The following is a 23,556-nucleotide window of genomic DNA, read 5'->3' as shown; positions in this document are numbered from 1 at the left end:
TCAATTCTATTACTGAACTCTCCTTTCCAGCCAAGCTGCTCTCTCTCTGCCGATATCTTTCTAGCGACAAAATATTCTTCTCAGAGACTCATGGTACTTCGGTATGCGCCACACGTATACAACCGGGTCTAACAGGAATTTCAGGCAAATCAAATTATCGGCCATCAAATTTACTATTTGAACCTTTATTGCACAAGCACCGAATAAGCCCTCCATGAGAAATCTCATTGTCAAGAATATGATCGAAGGCACGAAAGACACGATCAAAACAGTAAGAAGGAAAAAATTTACACGTACAACGCTTCGCTGCATCTTTATATGGCTTCCTTCCTCGCGAGAAGTCGATGAGCTTTCATTTTGAAGTGACCGTCCTACAGCCATTTTCTCTTTCGTAGTGTAATGCAGAAAATGTACACCATGATGGTGATGAGAACAACGGTGTAACTGTGAAGAAATAAGTCGATGGCCTCTTTGGTCTTCTGTGGAACACCCATCAGAAGTAAAGAACAGATGAGTGTATGATAACCATCTATTGCACCAACCTTAATGAAAGCTTTCTTCTTTGTAATCATGCAGCCGTACTTCAGAGGCGATGCAACTACGATATATTGCATTAATGTGAAGGCAAAGACAATTGATGGTGATATAGAGACGCAAAACTCTGAAAAATAATGCCCAAATCGCATCCAAGCAACAAATTTTGATGACGAAGGATGTTGAAAGTACAGGAGCATGAAACAGGTGGCATAAGTAGGTTCTTGTACCAATCCAGTAAGGAGATCTACTATGGCCGAACCGATGAGAAAGAATGTGGTAGGGTTGCGAAAAATTTTTATTGGATCCAGAAGAAAAGTTCCGCGAAGCAAAATGTCGACCAGGATTGTGAAGAGCGAAACCACGACGTGATTGACGCGGAGGCTGCTTTGTAAAAATTTTTAAAAAGGCTCACGACAAGCGGTGACATCACAGAACTTGGTTCAACGCAAATGGCCGAACGATTTTCACTTAATACAACTTCATTTAACAGACTTAGTTCCCTCGAAGAATTAGTGCCAAAGTCAAGGCGAGAGTTATTACGAGTGTCGTTCCTCATTTCCTTCGCCTGGCCATGCAAACAAACGGTGTTAAAGTGGCGAAAGTGTAACAAATCAATTTATGGATCAGCTCCACGGCACCCCGGAGTTTCAGTATTAGGTGTTCATGTTTTTGAAGTAAACTCAAAGGCGGCCACCAACGGTGTTCGAAATTGAATCCTTTGCGATTAGCACTAGATTTTATTAGCTCTAATTTACCACGTTTATTACCATTTTTGGTGGTCAACAGACTTCGCATTCCTAAACTTTTACTCTTTAGCCAAAGTGCAAGTTTTTGGTTCTTTTATAGGTAGCAATCGTTTGCATGTTTTCCTACAGAAATGTTGACTATTTGAAATCAATAAAAGAGATCGTTGTTGTTGAAGTTTCTGTAAGTTAGGGAAATTTCAATGCCATAAGCAGACAGGTAACCTAACATCAAGAACAGGAAATCAAAGAAATTACATGTTTTAATTTTTTTTTTTTTTGGTCTGGTAAAGATATGTTTTCATTCACTCACTCAGATTCAGCCGTTTATTTTGTTATTTATAACACTGCAATTAGATGAACGAGGCCGAAATTTCTTTTCGCTATCCCCCAAATAAAGAGAGATGGAGAAAAAGCAAATCTCTTTGATTCACGAGCTACAACTTAAATCATTTAATCCAGAGGCTCCAGGTTAACTGATAGCTACAAGACCGTCCTGTAATAAAGAGGTCTAACTACAAATCTTAAAGTTTCCCATTTAATATTCGCACGTTTACTCGTAACTTATTGCAATGCGATCTTGAAAAGTTCATTTGGAGAGTTCCTAGATTCACGGAACTGCAGAGCCAACTTTCAACTGCGAAAAGTTAAAAATGAGCGTCGGGACGCGATTTTGTATGGGGGGAGGGGGGGGGGAGTGGACTAAGGCCATCCTCTCCCAGGCCCCCAGCTCAGTCGTCCTTGATTCAAATAGTCAAATTCAATGTGAGACGATGGCTACTTAGCTAGAAACTGTGCGAAACCTGAAGCTAGTATACCGTCCAAATCGATCGCTTTCGTCTAAACCGTCCGAAGTCCGATGTTTCGTCCAAAAACGGACGGTACCGTCCAATACCAGACGGAATCGTCCTCAGTCGCATCCTTCTGTTCGAAATCGGACGTTGCTGTCCGATCATGGACGGTTGTTTTCCCATTCCAAAAAGAATGTGACCGAAGAAGAGTGCAGGGGATTGGAAACGAAAAAGCTCGGTCTGGCCTTGCTACAGCAACACAGCGGTCAAACACCGGTCATGGGCAAGAGTCTCAATAATAAAGTGATAGACTGAAGTGTTCAGGGATAATTTTATAAAACTGTGTGCTTCAAACTCTTAATTGAGTTATGCTTTATTTTCACTTCGGTGATGAAGGTAAATGACAGAACCTTTCAATTTTCAATCCCTATAGCTCTTCCTAGTCCACTGTACGCGTTAAGCATGCATCTGCTGTCGTCACAAATACCTTGTGCGGCTCTGATTCTTTCTCTTTACACACATTTTCCCTCGGTGTTTACCGACAACTCCTCTATGAAAACATCAAAGAGCAATCCAAACGGCTGAGCTAACTGGCGACTTCGTCACTCCACCGTGCGAAGTGTAAAACAAGTATTGGAGTGTAGACCAGGCACATAAGTCTTGACGTAAGAATTTCGAACTTTCCTCACAAATCACTAAAGACTAGGTCTCACTTCGACTCTTTAAAGAATGCCCTGCGGCTTCCTGTGGCTCAGATCCAAATGCACATGCGCCAACGTTTGACCAGTCGTTTGCCAAATCGTTGACTTCTGTGTTTGCTGCAGCTTAGCAGCCTCGCCTAAAGTGAAACATGTAAAGAAACACCGAGGTACCCTTTTACTTTGCTAAAGTTCTATCTTTTGACCAGAGATCTCAGATATATAGACAGGGATATGCAGATAACTGTCAAAATACTAAATGGCCAAGAAGCGCGTCTAGAGGTAGGTAAGATTTGCTCAGAAAAAAGGAACAGTGTTGCATCGTACGAAGAGGAACAAACGCTCTCCTGAAGAAAGACACGATATTTTCTTGAACATTAGATTTTTATCTTTACTGTCTTAAACTTAAAGGTCTCTAAGGGTATATGGTTGTCAATGAAGAGGCAGCTTCAAAATCGAAACGTTTACATGTTTGATACAACTTGAAAGCCGTGGACGTGCAGTTAGGAGTCGTTCTGCGACACAGACGGCTGACATCTTGAACTTGCAAGTGGGACTTTGAGCGCGATTCTCAACAAATTTGTGGAAAATTCCGAAAGGTAGCTGATGAGACTTTTGGCCAAGACGAAACGCTCCGTTATACCACCACAAATTATTTTTTTTCACAAGTATTTGACAATCTCCTATCATAAAATAGAGGTTGCTTCATATTTTAATGGCTGTATTTTGTTTTCTTCTGTTCTTGTGGTTTGATTACAGGTCTCTGCAAGTGATCAGATCTCGCTAGTAAAAAGACAAGTTTATGAAAAGCTTGAAATTCCAGTGTTACAACAGAGATTGATTTTTAGAGGAAAAACTTTACCAGGTATTTTTATAAATGTGGTTAAATTATGGCAGGTTTAAGTTCAATATATTTAAAAAAAGAAAAAAAAAGCAGATTCTTTTGTAAGATATGCACTGTTATCATATGTTTATTTCATAGCGGCAAATGTTTGGTTTGCAACTTGTTACAGCACCAAGTTGACAGGAAGTGTTGACTGGAAACAGAAATTTAAACTGAAAGTATTTTTGTATAATTATGCTTCAAGGTATCAAAAGAGAAAACTCCTTTAAAGTTTTAGACAATTGCAAGAAACAAGTGTAAGCAATATTAACATTTAAGCTTCTTGCTACATGTACAGGCGCGAAGGCGTTATTTTGGATTGGATGCATTATGTGGCTTCCACTTTTCTCATTCACCTTTTAACTCTAGGAGTGATTAACATGTAACTTCTCCCCATAATATCCCTACATTACCCAGCAAACAGGTAATGAGAATATTCAAACTTATCAGGTAGGAGTTGTTATCTTGATCTAACAAAAAGTTCTCAAAACTAATTTACAGGAAGTATGTAGCAGCTAAAGGCAGAATTCACAATCAGATCTTGGGGGTTCCAGGGTTAAACAGTTTTTATAGCTCTTTTACTTGCAAAAGTCCGAAAGCGATCACAACAAATCAGATAATTGAGTATACTGTGTAATGTCGCCATCCATCGGGATAGCTGAAGCACCCAAAATTCTAGTTTCAAAAGAACCATCAGTTGTTTCAATTTTTTTTAATCTTAATACTTTATTCCCATAAACCTTTAACTCTCAGAACTGACAGACATGTAAATTCTCCTTTTAATTAATATCCATAAATTATCTAGGTAAACAGGTAATGAGTCTACCCAAACTTATCAGGTAGAATTTGTTATCTTGATCCAACACAAAATTCTCGTAACTAATTTATAAGGAAATGTGTGGTAGCTAGAGAGGAGAATTAACAATCAGATCTTGGAAGTTAAAGGGTTAAATACTGTGTTAATGGTTAAAGGTTAATTTTTTTCTTGCCATCAGACTCTTCCACTTTACGAGATCATCACATTGTGGATGGGAGCAAACTTCACTTATCTGTGAAAAAACAAAGTGAAGGAGCCAGCAGTGGAAATAACAGTGAATTTTTTGGATTACTGAGAGATCTTCTCAGAAGCCATTTTAGTGAACAGGACACTGAGCAAGTGATGAAAAAATTCAAGGAGGTTTGTTGTTATTTACACTCTTTACACACGAGATTTCATGTCAATCAACAGGAGACATTAGTGTTTGTTCACACCTTTTACTAAGGGATTTTGATGCCTGCACTGTTAGTTATGGACCAATTTTTTCTGCCCCAGTTTTAAGGCTCAGGCCCAAATTGCATGGGCCAGAAGTTTCAAGAGAAAAAGGTTCTGTAGTTTACAATAGGGACCAAGAAATGAGGCTAGTGAGATATTTACTATATCACTGTGTTCAAATTCATGTAGGGAAGGAAGATTTCAATTAAAACAAATGTTTGAATTTAGCAGGCCATACAATTGAATTACAGGGATACCTTTATCATAAGCTGAGATATGAAGCATATACCCTGTAGAAAACCAAGAGTTCTTGGCTTCTTGATTGCTCCTGAAAATTTCTCAGTTGCTTCATTTCCTAAGCAGTGCAAAGCTGATACTTGAAAGAATTTTTTTTAAACCTCTTTTCACCCTAACATCAGTATCCATAATCTCCTTACTCTTCTCTGTACATTTCCTTTGGTATTGTAAGGGAGAATTTGTTTAAAAATCAGAGCTTCTAAATGTTAGTTTGGTTGTCGTTTCCTCTATTCTTATAATCGTAAAGAATGATTCAGCAGTATGACTGTAAGAGGAAGTTAGATGCTGATCACCTTTAAGGTTTAAAGCATTCAATGTTTGGCATGTGTGATCTGAAGTTCTCTCTGTTATGCTTCTACTTAGTCTAACTGGTTCACACACTTAATCAAAGTAAACAATGGGGTCATTAGCAGACTTGAGAAAAAGGAATTTTATTACACAAGTCTAATTTCTCCTTACAATATCACCCCTGAATCACACAATTAGGTCACAAGAAATAAGGAAATAATCACCACTTAAAGAAGGTCTTGATTGTTAAACAAACTCCCCCAGTCAGCATCTTACAAAATGTATATACAGAGCAGTATGGAGAATACACAGACTGGTGTTGGGTTATGAAGACTTAAAGTACTTACTGAGAAGTTAAACTTCCTTGTGTGACCACTTCAAGGAAGTAATCAGCTTCCCAAAATCAAGCCAGAAAGACCATTGTTTCAAAATCTTGTGGAACACACCACACCAACCTCTATCTGTAACTCTGATCAACCTCTCTTATGTTTACTGTGAGACCCAGAAAACTGTGAATGCCTTAGACTGAAGCCATTTTCCAGCTTTTGGTTGATAAAATTCTCTTAGCAGGAAAGTGTATAGTGAAGCCATTAACCTTTTCACTCCTAAGACCTCATCAGTAATTCTCTTTACTGCTTGCCTTATAATTCAATATTTTGCCCTGAGGAAGGGCTAACTCTCAAAATGTCAGCTTTGAAACTCTTAACAGTGGCAAATTTACATTATCGACTCAGTTGATAATACTTAATTACCCTGTTATAGTCTTCCACCAACACAGCACCACAGTTTCTTTAGTAACTTACTGGCTTTAATATTTTCTAACTGATCCTTGTCATAATTATCATGCTTAATGTAATAACAAGTTTGCAGTTACGTAAATTTGACATCACTAACTGATTCATAAACAGAGTGGAAATGATTGAGCTTATGTGTTAACAGTTTTCTCTGTTTTATTTTCTACATAGGATTTCAAGACATGGGTTTGGTCTCTGAGCCTTGATGACATTGAGAGAATGGCAGCTCTTCATTTGAGAGAGGCATCTGATGAACAATGATGCCCCCCCCTCCCCCAAATAATAAAGAAAAAAAAAGATGTAACACTGCAAAAAGACCAGTTTGCATAGTTTTTTGAGCATGTTGATGAACTGTGGCAAGTATTTTCTAGGAAGTTCCCCCTTTCTTTGGACTACAGGTCTCTTGGTCATGGTCTTTACAGACATTTTTTATGGCAACTATGATATCACTACAAACTGACAGGAACATGGATGAAGCCTGTGAGAGATTTCTGATAAACTGTTAAGTTCTCAGTCCAAATTGTTGGTGTGTTTCCTCATGGAAGACAAGGAGAATCTAATGTTGCATTTATAGTCTATGTTTATTGGCACCTAATTTCAACCTCTTCAGTCAAAAGTCTTGTTAAAAGTACTGTTTAATTTTCAGCAAGGGATCCTGAAACTTTTACATTGACAAAGTTTTGGTTACGATTTTTATAGTTTACTAAGAGTGACTAGCATCATGAATCATAGGCATTAATATAATTAACTGTCTTGTTCTCAAGATCTTAAAGTAACCAGGCTACTCAGCCTCCTGATATAAACATACAAGAATTCAGTTTTGAACAGATCGGGAAGAGTGGTAAAATGAGAAACTTGACTATGAGCCACATTGGCTTAATGTTCTTTGGCGATTATAAGAAATATAAAAATTGGCGTTACTGAAGCCGGTGTGACTGTCTTTTCTGTCTTTTTAGCCAAGCAGAAGAAATAGAGTGGTTTCAGAGTTGCGTGACAGCCTGGGAGCTACTTAAGTGTTAAAATGAAAAAAATACAAGACAAAACAAAACAAAAACTAGAAAAAAAGTAAAGAGTTCCAATCCTTGTACTCTCTCTTTTTTTAAATTCCTTTGCAGGGGTTTCATTAACCATCTCCGAGTGGCTACTCATGGTGTTATTGGCAGCTGAGCCCTTAACCCCTCATCCCCTTGACCCTTTAACTCCCAGATCAAATTTGTCATTCTCCTTACTATTGACCATACAATTCTTATAATGCCAGTTGAGAGAATTTAGTATTGGATCAACTAATTATCCTCAAATTGATATTTTTCTTTATTCTCATCACTCCTCTGATATTGTGAGGAGAAATTCTGTCTTGGTCACTCATGAGAGTTAAAGGGTTAACCCCTAAGAGTGATTAGTTATTATTTTCCCCAATCAGTATCACCCCTAAAAGAAACATTGAGGTCATGAGAATAAAGGAAATGATTACCAACTAAAGAAGCTTTTGATTGTTAAACAAATTCTTTTTGTCAGAACCATTAGAAATGTATAGAGAACAGTGTGGAGAAAATTTATATAGATGTTAGGGTGTAGGGGGTTAAAGAGGCAGTTGAAACCCAAACACGAAAGCCTGCCTACATGCTACACGGATGGAAGTAGGAGATCTTATAGGAGACAGGAGACCCCAGCTGATAACTGGATTTTATTGAAATCCTGCACAGTTATCTGGTGGGCTAAGAGTACATTTATATCAACCTGTTAACCCCTTAGAGTTACTGGCATCAAATTTCTCCTTACAATATTACCCCAGTTAATTCATGAGAATTTAGGGGCAAAAGAAACCATTGATTGTTACACAAATTCTCCTTGTCAGCACCTTAGGGAATGTATGAGAAACAGTATGGAGAATACTTTTACTGATGTTGGGGTGTAAAGTGTTAAGACACTGAACTATGACGCTGAGAATGTATCTTATTGGAATGAGGGTTGTCAAGTTATCTTGATTCTGTTTTCTCTTTTTTCTTTCTTTTTTGTTTATGTTTTGTTCCTTTATCTTGGTTCCCATCTGCCTTACTAATGGCGTGTGATAGCATAGGATGGATTTAAATGTAACCAGCGGTTATACAATAGACACTTCACGCTTTGTCCCCTAGAAGTGACTGGAACTTAAATTTCTCTTTGTGCTGTCAACCCCAAATCACACATTAATGTCACATGTATAGAGGAAATGATCACCAACTAAAGAAGTTGTTGATCGTTAGATAAATTCTCCTTGCCAACTCTATGGGAAATGTCTAGAGAGCAATATGGAGAATATACTTACTGATGTTAGGGTACAAATTAAGGGTTAGAGCTGTTGTTATTTTGGATGGAATTGAGACATTGATATTTTTTAGTTTCTCCCTCTTTTGTATGTTTTGTATGTTTTGTATGAGAATTAATTGCAGCAGTGTGAATTATTTCCTCTTATTTTGGCCTAAAAAAATAAATGTTAACTGAAATATCAAAGAACAGGATCTGTTTTTAAAATAGAGTAGGTTACCTTAAGTTTATTTTTTGTTATCCTGCTTCATCAAATATTTGCACAAAGTGTAATGTCTTGTCTAGAAGCTGCATTGATACTGATGAGGTAAGACTGTGATTTTCCATTGAGTTCTTGCATTATTAACCCATCTATACATTTCTTTGGGTGCTGACAAAGAGAATTCTTTTCACAGTCAAAGCTCCTTGCGTTGGCGATCATTTCATTCGGTTACTCTCGTGATCGTAACGATTGATTCAGCAGTAATAAACTGCAATGAGAAGTCTCTTAGGGTCTAACCCTTTAACTCCCAGGATCTGATTGTTAATTCTCCCCTCTAGCTGCTACACATTTGCTTGTAAATTAGTTGCAAGAATTTGGCGTTAGATCAAGATAATAACTTCCACCTGATGCATCTAAGTATTCTCAATACCTGTTTGTTGGAGAATGTATGAATATTGTAGGGAGAGGTTACTTTTGAATCACTTCTGGAGTTAAAGGGTTAAGGGTCAAAAAGAGTCGAACAGGGAGTTAAGTAAAACAGCCTGTATCTTTGATAACGACGTTTTTCGTCTTGTCACGAGCTTAGGACAAAGAAAAAATTTTCATGCTTTACCACTGAGCCACAGAGAATCCGTGGTGAGCAAGACTCATTACGAAGTTCATATATGAGACCCGTCCTGCATATTGCCAGGATCAGCGATGTAGATAGGGTCTTTTTTGTAAACAGAATTAAAGAGATGGTTAGTTTTTTTAGCTCGGTAAAGAAATAAGGAGAGAAGTATTTCGATTTGTCACGAGCGTAGGAGAAAGAAAAAAAAAATTATTCCGGATCCCTCTTTATCGAGCTCAAAGCTCAAACTTACCATCTCTCTTGTACTATTTACAAAAAGTGTATCCTGTATCGTTTTCATCTATTTTTTTCTTTTTTTGTGCTTAATTAAACATTTGAAACTCCGCCTGCTATGGCAAACACCACTCCTCACCGTTCATTTCACTCATTTCATGACCTCTGAATGATAATTTATGCACTCTTGTGATCCAACAATATCAACATTTGCATTTGTCTAATGCATCTGTTAAAATCGTTGCTCAGACAATCTCCGTTATTATATATTTTTATTAAACCTGCTTGGTTTCGTGAACGTTGATTTAGGAAAAGACAACTGCGACCTTTTTCAGTCTCCAAGTTTAAAAATAAATAAACACAGCGAAATGAAGCCTTGGAATAGTTTTGATGGCCTTGGGGTCATTGGAATCATCCCACCCACCACTTTCACAGATATGTTTTTTAATTTTTGTTTGGTTTTGACAGGTGAATTCACACATGTGCTCGCTTTCCTTTTCTTTTATTTTTATTTTGTCGCATATTTCAAAAATAAAATTAAAAAGAGCTTAAAATAAGAACCTTTCAGACGAGAAGTCGTTTTGAGGGGGGTTTTTGAAGCTATATTTAGATACAGTAAGTTTTTTTTTCTTTTAAATATATATTGTAAAAAAATATCCAAAAAGAGCCGACAAAAGGTTAAATTGGCGGTACTCCTTTCGATTTCAACATCTCCACAAACATCATGCATAATTTACTGTGGTAAATAAAGAAACAGATTGCGACGTAACTTGTAAAAGCCCTATCTCAATTTGAGAGCTATATCAGACAATTTTGCTATCTGCTTTCTAAAATCGACGATCTTTTTATGATAATTACGCATTTTGTAGCCTAAAATTGTCGTGAATTTGACAAGGAAATTCACAAGACACTCACAAAAGCGAAAGTAATTTATGCAATGTAAACCAGTGTTGTGTTTCAAACAAGCTCTGATTGGTGAAAAGGAACAAAAGTTCGTATATACGCGACTATGATTGGTTAGTTGTAACAGCTGGCTGAATTGATTGACGTGTGATCACTGCGTGTGGAAGTTCTACTCTTGTAGCTCGTTCGTGAGTGGTGAAGAAAGGGAGCGAACAGCCACTCGTGTGCGATCTGCTACTCGCATTTTCGTTGGCTACTCTAACTCAAACGAAACACCGGCCAGCCAACAAAAAATCGAGAAAGGTTTGTTTTACCTTCACGCCCTCCACCAATAACATTTCTTGCCATTGAGATTCCACGTTTTTCACTTGAACTTTTCGAAGCGTTTCGAAGATTCGCGACGAGACGTGCCGCCGCGGTTTCGCTCACAAATTTGACTTCAAAATTTGTTTACATCGGTTTTTTCCGGGAGGTTTAAGCAGTCAAATAGCCCCCGTGGCTATTTTTTGTTTTGGAGGCGAGAGTTTGAAACCACTTAACGCCAAATAACATTCTTACTTTTGCTTTCTTATTTTGAAAATGGCTTTTCCAGTGCGTTGTCTCAACATCGACATTAGCTTATGGAGGGCGTTGAGGAGGCGAGAAACGAAAGTACAGATGGGCTAAACACTCAACCTCCTGACAGCGGACAAGCTAGCTTTGCCCAACCAGGACTAGCTACTTACGCTCAAGGGAGCACTGTTCCAAACGGACATGGCGTTCAACAAGTGATCGAGAACAGACCTGAAGTCCAAAACGAAACACATGTAGGTCTAGGAGATGATCGTGGACACCTCTCCATCTCCAATGTACCAGGTGGCGTTCAAGTCGCAGTTGTACCGGCTTCAGATGATGTGGGAGTCGTAGATGGAAGCTTGACAAACACCTCGGCCGTAGATCGAGGAGATGAAGCAACACATACCGTTGTAACAGCAATGCCCGCTGATTATGGGTTACCAGGGCCTCTACCGACTCAATTTGTCATTCAGCACGAAGACCACGAGGGTAAGAAAACAAAAATTATATTTGTTTGCAGTATTTTACAAGCTAATTACCTCTCGTGATGCATTTAGAGTTAACTTAATTACGAGGTCTGGAAAGGTGTTGATTTTAGCGGCCTTTTTAATGGTATCTTGTCAATTTCGTGTTCTTGTTTGTATTCAATTTCCGTTGAAGAAATCCTTGAAAACTTTATGCTTTACAAAACAAATATTTCGCAGTCGACCATGTTCTGTCAGTTAAAGAACTAGATACACTTTTATCGTGTCATTATCTAGAGTTTAACCAAATATTAACGGAACTTATTGAGATAGTTACCTCGATGTGAAAATATCTCTTGTGGAAAGATTCTGTGTCAATATTCTGCCGCCAAATTTGCAAGAAATATCACTCCATAGAAAATTTATCTCTAGTTTAATTCAATTTCACGATCACAAAGCTCACAACAATAGAGAACTTGAAAAAATTTGAAGACTTGGCAAACTTTCTCCCATGGTTAAGTTTTTGGTTTGAAAGAAGTACCTCGTAGCTGAATTGCTAAATCAATTCTAAATCTACCTGGCTGTTTAAGAAAATTGTATTCTTGCTTTCTCAGCTTTAAATTCCTAATTTTTAACAGACTAACATTTTTTGTATAAAATGATGGATTTGTAGAGTGAATGTTTTTAATATAGCTATGCTGCCAATTCTTCAGCCTCCATGGGATTCTTGGAAATAATTAAATTTCACTGTGAAAATATTGAAAGAAAAATGTTATTTATATCCTTTCTAAATTCCTGTTACCTTACCTGAACTCAGGTAAGACTGTTAAGTAAATTTTACAGGCAACAAGTGCCACTATTTACTCTGCCTAGAAATAGGAATAGGGGTTTAGAAGAACAACAGCAGGTGCAAAATTAGATAAAATAGGAAATGTTATTCATTCATCAGACATAAATGGTTTTAGGCCTGGTGTTTTCATGTAAACAAGTGTCATATTTTGTTAAAATTTGCTCCTTTCCCTCCCCACCCTGCAAAAATAGTGCTCTTTTAAAATTGTGACTTGGTTACAATCAGTAAACCAAAAATTTTCCCAAAATCTTATCAGACAGAGACTTGATCACCTTAATTGCATTGGGTTCATAAAGAAATGTGCACATTAACTGATCCTAGCCTTTAACTCTTAAGTCTAATTATTAATTCTCCCCTCCAGCTGCTACACATTTCCTTGTAAATGTGGTATGAGAATGAAGTTTTAGATCATGATAAACACTTCTAACTGATGAGTTTGATTATTCTTATTACCTGTTTGTTGTAAAATGTAGAGATTTATAGGGAGAAGTTATATGTTTATCAGTTAAAGGGTTAAAAGGTTAAGGATGACTGGATATAACTGAGTGACACTGATTTCAAATAAGCAAGTTGAAAAATTTAACATGTCTATAGTGTGGCATCGTAACTGGGAACTTCATGGAAAGATCAACCAATGTAACAAAGTGTTTGACTTGAAGCAAGTTTTAATACAGTGCATACATTTAATTGGTTGTTTCTAAGGTTGATGTCTGTCTGGCAATTGGAAACTACCCTGACTCCTTCCTTATAAATACAAGTTGCAGTAGAAATGATTCTGGTTTTTTTTTCCTTTTTATTTGGGAAGTCTCCTCTACAGATATTAAAATAGACTTGTACTTTTATAATTAAAAATTCTAGTGTGCCAGTAATTTTGCTTCTAAAACAGTCTTAATTTCTCAAATTTTTAGTTTTACAAAATTCCCAATGTTTCGTATAAAAAATGGCTTTCTTCCTCAGTGAACAATGTAAACTCACTCCTAATTTTTAAATCTTGCAATAATCTAAACTAATATCTTTTACCCAAGGAATTTTTTTTTTCATGTTTGGACGTAGTTCAGTTGACATGTGCTTTATGAAGTTTTCATTTCCCTTTTATTTTGTCTGACAGTGTGTTGCTGGCAGGAATACATGTATTAAAGGATTTGAAATATTTGTTTTTGAATATATCTTGTTTCCTGCATGGAAAGCTTTTTTTCCTAGATTATTTTGCTATAAATATTTAATTCCATCTGCAGTTATGGTGCATTGTGTTCTTATAAAAATTTGATGATTGTCTCTGTAAAGCATTTTCTTTCTTTTTCAGAATAAATTAAATAAATATTTGTTAATTTTCGTTACTGTACTCTCTTACTGTGATATTCTATTTGTGTAAAACTATTTAAAACCTTTAGTAACCAAATATAAATGTTAAAAGTCCAGAAGAAACTACAGTCAAAGTAAGCATATACTTTTTTAGTTTATGTTAGAGCTTTGTGCCTAAAATTATCACATTTGTTACCCACTGTGGTATAAATTATATATTACATACAAAATACAATAAATCAGTGTAAGGAATAGGGCATTCCATCAGAACTGGCCAATAAGGTCTTGCGATAAAAGTACTAATTTGTTTTCATCAGATAAACTTTCTTGATACAATTTCTCAAAGGCCTAATTGAGTAATTAGGCTCCCTTGATTAAATTTTCAAGGCTGAAAAGGATAGTAAACGTATTTGGAAATTCCCAGAATCATGAATATGAACATGGGGTATAGTGGCGGTTATCCGATGATGCCGTTTGATCCAAATTTTCCACCACCTTTTAACCCTTTTGCATTTCCAAAAGGTTAGTGTTCCGTCTGTTTTTTCCAGCATTTTGTGCTGTGCCTTGTTTGGCACATTGTAGTAGTTTTTTTCAGCAAGGTGAATTGAGACATTCCTCATTGGCTGTCGCTTTTGATGAATTTGTCCTGGTTCACCAATAATTCAAAGAACTTTCCACATACTTCCAATCATCTTCTAATGGAGTTTATGTTCTAAAGGGTTATTCTGTGAAATAAGAAAATTTTCTTCCTGTCCAATAGTGATGGCAAATCTTTGATGCTTCCCAATCAGTTTTGAGAGCAGCTTTGTGGTGTTCATTGTGTGTGCAATCTTGTCAGTAAAACTGGCTCTGATTTGAAGAAAAATTCATCTTTGGTTTTCCTAGATTATCTTCCTGTTATGAATTGGTATTGTTGGTTTTGCTTTTGGGAACAAATTACAAGAATTTTCAAGCATATCCAAAGACTCCATAGTGCATTTTTTTTCATTTAACTTAAACCACAAGTAAAATTATTTATGGCTTACCCACATTTTCACAATTGATTTTGTCAAGATTTTCTTACAATATTTGCAAAATGATACAAAGGGTGAAATCCATGAAGTTCATTTTTGAACTGTGAGGAGTAAAACTTGATCTTCAGAGCAACAAAAAAATTCCTTGATTTTCTTCAATATTGGGACAACATCATTCCATGTATTCCTGGTCCATCTGTTTAAAGGAAAGAGGATTTTCTTAATCACAAATTTTGATTAATTGTAGGAAATGTACTTAGAAAAATATGTTTTTTCGTTTCATCATGAGCGTAGGACGAAGAAGAAATCTGAGTACCCTTGGGGAACCTCAGACCTTTGCACTCCACGCTCTGATGCTCTACCACTGAGCCGCAGATACTCTATAGTGAGCAATCACCATTACATAGTTCATATACGACACCCATCCTGTATAAACTGCTAGGACTTTAGTGATGTCAATAGCATTATGTTTTGTAAATAATATTTACAAAATATTATATATATTATGATATATAAAAATATGATAGAATATGGAGACTTGGAACTTTTTCTTTGCCCAGGCTTGTGATAAGACGTGAAAGCATCTTTTTCTATTTCTTTACTGAGCTCAAAATTTACCATTTTTCTTATTCTGCATGAAATGTGTAGTTAAAAACTGAATGTGCTCAGGTGAATAGTATATAAAAGCTTTGTTTGAAATGCCACACTGTAGGGTTTTATTCAAAATTCTAACCATATTGATGAAAATGAATTACAAGATAATTATTAGTATAAAAGTGCGAAACTTGTTGTCTTTTGCACCTTTGGGTCTTGTGAGTCCACAACATTTTGACCACTGTGATGAAGAATATTGTTGTCAACAAGAATACAGATCACTAAACCACTGTCTGTTGTATTTTATTACGGTATTGATTTCAAATAAAATGATTCTTTCAGTGCATGACCAATGAATGACAGGTTGATGCAAGCAGCATTGTCTGTATTTGGATTGTGACATTACTGCCAGTTGTAGTAAAAAAAAAAAAAAAAATGAAATCAAAATAATTGTTAGTACATCAAGTTTACAATGCTAAAGTATGTTGTCCTTTGCACCTTAACAGGAGCAGAAGACACTGGGGTTCATGATGTGGATGGTGACGAGAAGGAGCGTGATGACATTCTTAGAGAGCAGGTAATTTGTTAAGAGATATTTGCTAGCTCTCCGGTGGTCAATGCACAGATCTGGTCCAAGGGTCTGGGTTTATTCCATGGCGGGGGCATTGTGTTGTTTACTTGGGAAAGACCCTTTGCCTCTCTCCGCTTTAGAGTTTTCACAAAGTCATGGATTTATCGATTTATTTACCAGTATTAGCAATATTTATGCAGGCTGGCCCAGTTTCTAAAGCTTCAAGCTGATTTGAATGAGGGCCTGCTTAAGACATATTACTTAATCCTTTAACTCTCATGAGTGACTATGACAGAATTTCTCCTTACAATATCAACCAGATAAGTGATGAGAATACAGAAAAATATCAATTTGGAGATAATTAGTTGATCCAATACTAAATTCTCTGAACTAACATTATAAGAATTCTATTGTTGACAGTAAGGAGAATTACAAATTTGAACTGGGAGTTAAAGGGTTAAAACAACATGTATTTAGAAATATAAGATACAAAAGGAGCCCACAACACAAATTACAATCTACACATAAGATATACAATTTATGTTACATATACAGAGTACATTGCATCAGTTACTAAATGAAGTTTGAGAAGTTTCTTGAAATTGGGTGGTGAAGTTGTTCATTAGTTTACTAATCAGAGTATTCCACGCCTATGCACCTTTGTAGCGAAAAAAAAGGAACCTTAAAATTTTGATGTTTTAGCCAGGGTAATCATATAAGGTCTCTATGTCTGGTATTGTTGGCATGATATTGGCAGGAACTAAATTCATTCAAAAGATAGGCAGGTGCAAGACTGTGTAGGCATTTAAACACTTGTAGGCAAGTTTGATGTATCCTTGTGATTTTCTAAGGAAGGGGAGTTAAAAGTACTGCTGGTATTTTCTACTTTATGCCCTTTGATGATATGAGCTGCTCACAGTTGCAATTTGTCCAATACTGGTAAACTGTTTGGGAACTTGAGAGAATGTCAGTGTTAGGTGTGCTGAGGGCTGGAAAACCACCCAACAATACACAGTAATCTTAGTGGCTTCTTGATTTTTAAACAGGGATACAAATGTACACGCTCTACTAACACAAGCCAGTCTATGCTTGTAAATACTGTCAACTTTTTCCTTCATTATCTTCTTATTGTGAGTTATAAAGAGAACACTCCTGATGACTTCTCTTGTTTCAACACAGCTTAGTTCAAATTGGTATTTATGATTGTCGAGAGGGCCACCCCTTCCTAAGGAGGTCATTGCCCCTCCTGTGAAATTTTGAAGGTGTTGACTCAGCAAGACTTTAATAGAAGTATATACATATGTATGTTAGGGGTTAAAAGACAGTCATTAATGTAAAGGCTACAAGCAGGTTTCGTGCACATTACAAGCAGGTAGATTGATCTACTTGCTTGCTACAGTGTAGCTGCTATTGACATCCTAGTTGCTTGTTGCTTGTTGCTTGTTGCTTGCTAAACAGCCAATGTGCATGTAAATGTACATTTGTACAACTGATTTTGTATCTCCACAGCGTGATCTGATTTATCCTTTTGTATTCAATGTTTTAGTTTCTGTGTGAATTGTGGGTTCTAAGAGTTGGCTGGCTGGTCTTGACTTTAATTTATCATGGAAGAGTCTGCAGTTATATATTATTTATTATTATTTTTTAATCCTTTTCAGGATCGGTTTCTACCAATTGCAAATGTGGCCAGAATAATGAAGAAGTCCATTCCAAAGACAGGAAAGGTATGGATATATAATTAAACTTTCAATGTGATAACGAACACAATTGAGCAGCCTTCAACCTGTTACACCCTTACATCAATATCCATATTCTCCTCGCTTTGCTTGTTACATGGTTAATGGTGTTGACAAGGAGAATTTGTTTTAAAACCCTTTACACTTAAATATCAGTATACATATTCTCTTTATTGTTCTCTATACATTTCATAAGGTGCTGACAAAGAGAATTTGTCTAACAGTCAATAGTTTCTTTAGTTGGTGATCATTTGGTTTGTCATCATGACCTGAATGTTTGATTCAGGGGTGATATTGTAAGAAGAAATTAGATGCTAATTGTGCACTTTTAGGGGTTAATAATGGTATTAGGACCAAGTGGAGTCCAATTTGGTCTGTGATGTATGAGTGATGAACAAAATTGGATGACCGCAAAGCAGGAGGATGATTTTTTAATCACAAGTATGATTACTGGTGGAATTGGATGACACAAAGCCATGTTACTGATTAATCATAACCATTACAATTTCTGAAGACAACAAATACGTATAGGACAAATATCTCCATAAGAGAAAATGTCTGAAGTAAAAAATTCTTTAATTTTGGAAATTTCACAGCTTTTTTTTCTTTTTTTCTTTTTTTTTTTTTGATAAGTGGTTGTTGCATTGGTTATTGTGAACAGCTCTGTGATTGGTGGATTTGGTTTAAAGGACTAAGTATGATTGACTGCTTCTACTGTCTGATTACTCTTCTGATTACACTCTGCAGAGTGATTAGTGAAAAAATAAAGCAGCTAATGCACTGATCACTTTTGAGGAAATTGTAATGTTATGATCAATGGGGTTAATAGTCAAAAGCTAAGGAAACCAGGATATGTTCTTGCAGTGTTGGCCTCAGATAGTCCAGGGTTTTTGTAAATCTTGTATGTTTTGACTTTGTACATTTATTTGTTCATTCCAGATTGCTAAGGATGCCAAAGAATGCGTTCAAGAATGTGTGTCAGAATTTATAAGCTTCATAACCAGCGAGTATCCTTGCTAGCCTGAATATAAACATATTTTGGTAATCGATCTTGAAATGGAATCATTAGTAAATTGTGTGGTACATTTGTCAAGACTCTAATGATGAGGCTGATGATAACCTCCACTCAGTTTGTCTAAACTTTGGTCACTTCCAACCACAATCCCTCTGAGGAACTCTCTTACTTGGATAATCAGACTAGGTTTACCTGATCAACTATTAGTTCAAGGTTAAAATCATTTATTGGAATTTTTTTAAAGTAACTATAGGGTAGTTAGAGAAGATAAGTGTGGAGCATAATTCCTCAATATGTCAGCGTGGAATGTTTTATGCCCTAATTCATGTCTCTATTTTGTTCACTGGGGTTCTAGTTTTTCAGTTTTATTTGTTTGCTGGAAGAACTTTTTCCCCTCCACAAATACTATAGTACTCTGTGAATGTTGACATATGATAAAAATCAAACTGACCTTAACTGAAGCACAGGGCAAGTGAACGATGCCATCAAGAAAAACGCAAGACAATCAATGGAGAAGATATTTTGTTTGCCATGCAAACTTTAGGATTTGATAATTATGTGGAACCTTTGAAGCTCTATTTACAGAAGTACAGAGAAGTGAGTCGTACTTTTTTACGTTTTGTATGTTGTATATGGCAGTTACCTATACAAGTTAACATGGTTTTATCAACTGATGACTTGATAATGTAGATTGGCCACAGTAAAGAGTTGGTAAAGCCTTAGAAACACTTTATTGTGGCCAATTCATATTGTGCTTACTCCTTCACTGATGCTGCACCACAGTTTCTTTAGGAACTTAGTCCCTTTAGTTCTTAATACAGTTGAGTACAGATACTGTTACTTGGTTCCCAAGCTCATTAAGCCTATTTGTTGTAGGTTTTATTGCAACTTTACCCCTGATAAAGTGAACCCTGATGTCTCCAATCTCCTTCCAACTTGAGGCAGTGTTTGTTCTCTGTCCGGTCATTTTCTATGTAATTTTTTCCTTGACATCTCAAACCCAGTAGAGATGTTCATGGAAGGTCAAAACAAATGGATTGTAGGTCAGTGTTGTGCATGACTTCACAAGTGACAGATTTACTGCTGAGCAATTGCCAGCCCAAAAAGAAAGAAAAATAGGTGATCTTCACTTTTTCATCTAGCAAATTTTCCAGTAGTTAGCACTGATAGCCACAACACTAGGGTTTGTACAAAATGTTTAGCTTTGGAGCAGCGATTGTAACTCTGTTCTTTGCTTTGCTAATTCCATGTACACTTCTTGCAGTCAATCAAAGGGGAGAAGTCAGCTATGGGGACTGATGTAAGAGAAGGAGAGGTGGATGAAGAGGAACATGCTGTGCATCAATTTCAAGTGGCAGGTGAGAAAGTGATAAAAATTTAAATTCTCCTCTTAATTTAAACTCTTATTCAACAGAAGGGTGATGAGAATACACACATATATAAAGAAGAGAATGTTACTTTGATGTAAAACCAAATTCTCCACTAATTTACAAGAAAATGGATAGAAGTTGTTAGGGAGTATTACAGTTTGGATCAAAGGTGTAAAAGGTTCAACATTTGTAACTGAGTAACAAATCTCAAAGACACTTGTGGTAATTAACTGACATGATGGTTGCCTTTTTTTTATGTGTTTTTTTTAGGTACCCACCTCCATCCTTCAATGATTGGAGCAGACCAAACTCCAACGACAATTTACAGCTCTCCTCAATATCAGACAACGGTAAGATGGACAAATTTTATCTCTGAGCATTCATTTTTTCCTGTCAAAAAAAAAAAAAAATGAATTGCAACATCTGCAATGTCGGTTAAGTAAAAAATAACTATCTTCTTAAAATAGAGAGACAAACAAACAAGCAAAAAACCTTTGAAAAAGCAAGTTGATACAGCATCTGCTACCATGATAGGATTATTATCTTTACAAAAGGAACTTATGCCCCATTCACACCAAAGCTTAAACATGTTTAAAAGTTGTTTTGTTAAACACAGTTTAATTTTTTTTTCTTCATAGAAACTATTTAACCGAATATTTTTGACTTGAATGTAGCACATTGGAAATACAAGTTAGCTAGTACTTGAATCCAATGGAAAATCAAGTTTTTCAGTTCTCTGTTTATAATTTTCATTCAATGAAAACCAGTTTAACAAAACATGTTTTGCTGGTGTGAATGGGGTATTAGATATGAATTGGATGCTCAGTGCATTCTGTGAAAAACAGATGAACGTGTGCAACATGTAACATAAGTCTTGGTTATATGGTGCCACTCAAGATTGATGCAATGCAATGGTCTGTTTTAACAAAGCTAAATCAATTAATCAGCATAATCTGTTTAGGTTGAAGTGATTTATTCAATTTAAATATTTGTTTGGTTTTTGTTTTCAGATGCAACAGCCTCTGCATTTTCCATGATTTGAACACCCCAGACAGCGTTTGACTTGCCCACTACAAATGGATATAACATAAGATAAGATGTACATAGTGCAGCCTACAAGACATAGTTGAAAATGTTTGTTATCCCCTCCCATTCTATATCTAAAGAGAGAGATTTTTTTTATACTTGTTTGCTTCATTTAAGACCAGCTTGTTTGTCAGACTGCAATCCAGCCAGCCTCCAACTGATATTCAAATGGGTTTAATCTTTGTTAGTCTGGTTTGAGGGTGTACAGGGGGAACTTTTGCACAATTAAGGTCCCATCAGTATGACGTTGACAAATCAGGCTGACTCAGTCTATGAAATCTCATTTTGCCAGTATTCCTTTACCAAGAGGGTAGCAAAGGGGGAATCCTGATTCCAGTTTCACACTCAGATTTTTCACACCTCATAAATCACCTCATGTACATAAATTGGAAAACTTCAAATCTCTCTCCTTGTGTGTGAGGTTTCAGAAAAAATCTTGAGGTTTTCACCAAATGAACAAAAAGTTCACAGGTTGCTTACATTTCAGGAGGAAAATTACGCCTCATGCTGGATCATTAATCCACAAATCATGTTGATCTTCTTTTGTAAAATTCATACTTCGCATTAATTTTGGCCTTATCACATTTCGCTTATAAACCCTTTGGCACCCTCTACTAAAATCTCTAAGTTTTTGTGGGAAGGTTTGTTATCCTCAAGCTTTGTTTTTCAGTCTGTGACCTTGTAAACTAGTCTAAAATTCCCCTGTGGAACACATAACAAAATTTGTCATCCTAACACAGTCTCTATGGTTACTGGGCTTAATTAAAGAGAGCAAAAGAGGTGAATGTTGCAAAGAGGTTTAACAAGAGCTTGGCTCTCACATCTCTCGGTATGTAAGGGAAAAATATGTAGTCGTCCAAGAATCAGATTCTTGGACGACTACATTCTGTCAACAAGGGTTCTGTCACTTTGGGTGTTCGCTGTTCATTAACTGTCGCAGCTATCACACTTTGCAATGAACAAAACAGGGCATGTATGTTCAGGCAGTTTCATGCTGTTATGGTGTGAATTGTAGCATACAACCAAATCATTGCTGGTTCTATATTTTGAAACACATTCAAATTATTATGGTAAATCTAGCCTCGTGTATGAAGGTGCAAATTCTCCTTACTCGTATTTACGCATTGTCAAGCAAAGATGTGGTGAGAATGGAGATTGCTGTTAACTGAAGGAGGCGTTTGTTGTATCATTCCGTTACCACTTTTACTCCCAAGATCTTAAAAGTAATTCTCCTTACTGTCTGCCGTAAAATTCGTTTGAAATTAGTTTGGAGAGTTTGGTATTGGATCAAGTAATAGTCCCCTAATTGGCATTTTTTTTCTTTTTCTCATCAATTTTCTGCTTGTTATTGTATTGATCTTGTAAGTAGAAATTCTGTTTGTCACTCGTGGAAGTTAAACGGTTAGGTGACGTGGAATTTGTTTGAGTGGCAGTTACTTCGATGAAATAATAGTGAGATCCTAGGGGAAAAAATTGCTCATCGCATCAGTCCCTCAAAGCATTATGTAAATAATTATCATGATATAAATAAAACCTTAACAAAAAGAAAGAGAAAGATATGTGAAGAGTGTATTTATCTTTCAGTGGTGATTTTATTTCGTGTTGGCTGCTTTGTAAACTTTTAGGTGGCCCGCGGGAAAATTTTTTTTAGAAATATACCTCGGATTATTTAGAGTATAAGAATTATTTGGTTGGCTGTAATTTTACTGTAGTTCTGTATAACTTTGTCTTCGGTAACAATTTCGAAATAAACCATACAAAGCATACATTTGCATTCAAACTCATTGCTCCCGAGCAGTAATACTGTTAGGTTTTATTGTCCTCGGTTTGTCCATGGGTTTTCACCGTGGACAAATGGAGGATGATGATAAAGCTTTAATAAATTGGATGAAGGGTGATCCATGGATAACAATAAAACTATAATATATTGTTATGGGTTTGCGTCGAAATATCACTGACGCCTTTCACTTAATCATTCCTTTCTTAACTCAGACTTCGTCAATTTCTTCGTCCATACGTATGCTTGTCTTTCAGTTTATTTTCAGTTGTTTGTGTCGGAGCGCCCTATCGTTCGTCCGTGCGTTTCTTCATTCTTCTGTTTTCTTTCCGCCACCTCGTTCTTCAGTCCGGGTTTCCACTTTTTAGTTAGTTCATAGGTCTGTCCATCGTCCTTTTATTTATTCGTCTGTTTTTCATTCCGTCAATTCGTCTGTTCGTACATCTGCTTCCTTTTTTTTTTAATCATTTGTCTGTTTTTCCATCAGAGCTCTCGTTCATTCGTCCGTATGTTCGTTCATTGACTTTGTTCGTGCTTACGTCCGTGTGTTCGTTCATTGACTTTGTTCGTGCGTACGTCTGTGCTGCGTTCACTAACTTTGTGCGAGCATCCGTTCGTTCATTTGTCCGGTCGAGCGTTCGTGCGCTTCTTCGTTGGTGTGCTCGTTCGTGCATTTGTTTGTTTATT

The 23,556-nt window shown here is 36.4% G+C and overlaps 2 protein-coding genes and 1 pseudogene across 3 annotated transcripts; 2 read left to right on the top strand and 1 right to left on the bottom strand.

Moving 5' to 3' along the window:
• Positions 1-60: 60 nt before the first annotated feature.
• On the bottom strand, positions 61-2,254 carry LOC136284451 (melanocortin receptor 5-like; annotated as a pseudogene).
• Positions 2,255-2,908: 654 nt separating this feature from the next.
• LOC131778755 (ubiquitin-like protein 4A) lies at positions 2,909-7,362 on the top strand. Its single transcript, XM_059095206.2, has 4 exons — positions 2,909-3,051; positions 3,529-3,634; positions 4,648-4,829; positions 6,455-7,362. Exons 1-4 carry the CDS (start codon positions 3,004-3,006, stop codon positions 6,542-6,544), a joined length of 426 nt encoding a protein of 141 aa, XP_058951189.1. The 5' UTR covers positions 2,909-3,003; the 3' UTR covers positions 6,545-7,362.
• Positions 7,363-10,692: 3,330 nt separating this feature from the next.
• On the top strand, positions 10,693-22,858 carry LOC131778851 (nuclear transcription factor Y subunit beta-like). 2 transcript variants are annotated; one of them, XM_059095324.2, is made up of 9 exons: positions 10,693-10,839; positions 11,129-11,580; positions 15,821-15,891; positions 17,544-17,609; positions 18,561-18,628; positions 19,104-19,233; positions 19,901-19,994; positions 20,277-20,356; positions 21,017-22,858. In XM_059095324.2, the coding sequence occupies exons 2-9, from the start codon at positions 11,157-11,159 to the stop codon at positions 21,041-21,043; spliced, it is 960 nt and encodes a 319-aa protein (XP_058951307.1). In that variant the 5' UTR covers positions 10,693-10,839; positions 11,129-11,156; the 3' UTR covers positions 21,044-22,858. The 2 variants fall into 2 exon arrangements, with proteins under 2 accessions (XP_058951307.1, XP_066030761.1); XM_066174664.1 differs by lacking the exon at positions 10,693-10,839 and having other exon boundaries at positions 10,865-11,580.
• The last annotated feature ends 698 nt before the right edge of the window (positions 22,859-23,556 follow it).

Source organism: Pocillopora verrucosa, chromosome 11 (assembly GCF_036669915.1).
Source record: "Pocillopora verrucosa isolate sample1 chromosome 11, ASM3666991v2, whole genome shotgun sequence".
Classification (NCBI taxonomy): Eukaryota; Metazoa; Cnidaria; class Anthozoa; order Scleractinia; family Pocilloporidae; genus Pocillopora; species Pocillopora verrucosa.
The sequence above is the reverse complement of the archived record's forward strand: the minus strand, read 5'-3'. Positions and strand labels throughout refer to the sequence as shown.

Excerpts from the sequence above, each read along its gene's own strand:
- LOC131778755 (XM_059095206.2), top strand. The coding sequence starts at position 3,004 with ATGCAGATAACTGTCAAAATACTAAATGGCCAAGAAGCGCGTCTAGAG. Across the intron at positions 3,635-4,647 it reads TAGAGGAAAAACTTTACCAG|ACTCTTCCACTTTACGAGAT; the intron begins GTATTTTTATAA and ends TCTTGCCATCAG. Across the intron at positions 4,830-6,454 it reads TGATGAAAAAATTCAAGGAG|GATTTCAAGACATGGGTTTG; the intron begins GTTTGTTGTTAT and ends TTTTCTACATAG.
- LOC131778851 (XM_059095324.2), top strand. The coding sequence starts at position 11,157 with ATGGAGGGCGTTGAGGAGGCGAGAAACGAAAGTACAGATGGGCTAAAC. Across the intron at positions 17,610-18,560 it reads CCATTCCAAAGACAGGAAAG|ATTGCTAAGGATGCCAAAGA; the intron begins GTATGGATATAT and ends TGTTCATTCCAG. Across the intron at positions 19,995-20,276 it reads GCATCAATTTCAAGTGGCAG|GTACCCACCTCCATCCTTCA; the intron begins GTGAGAAAGTGA and ends TGTTTTTTTTAG.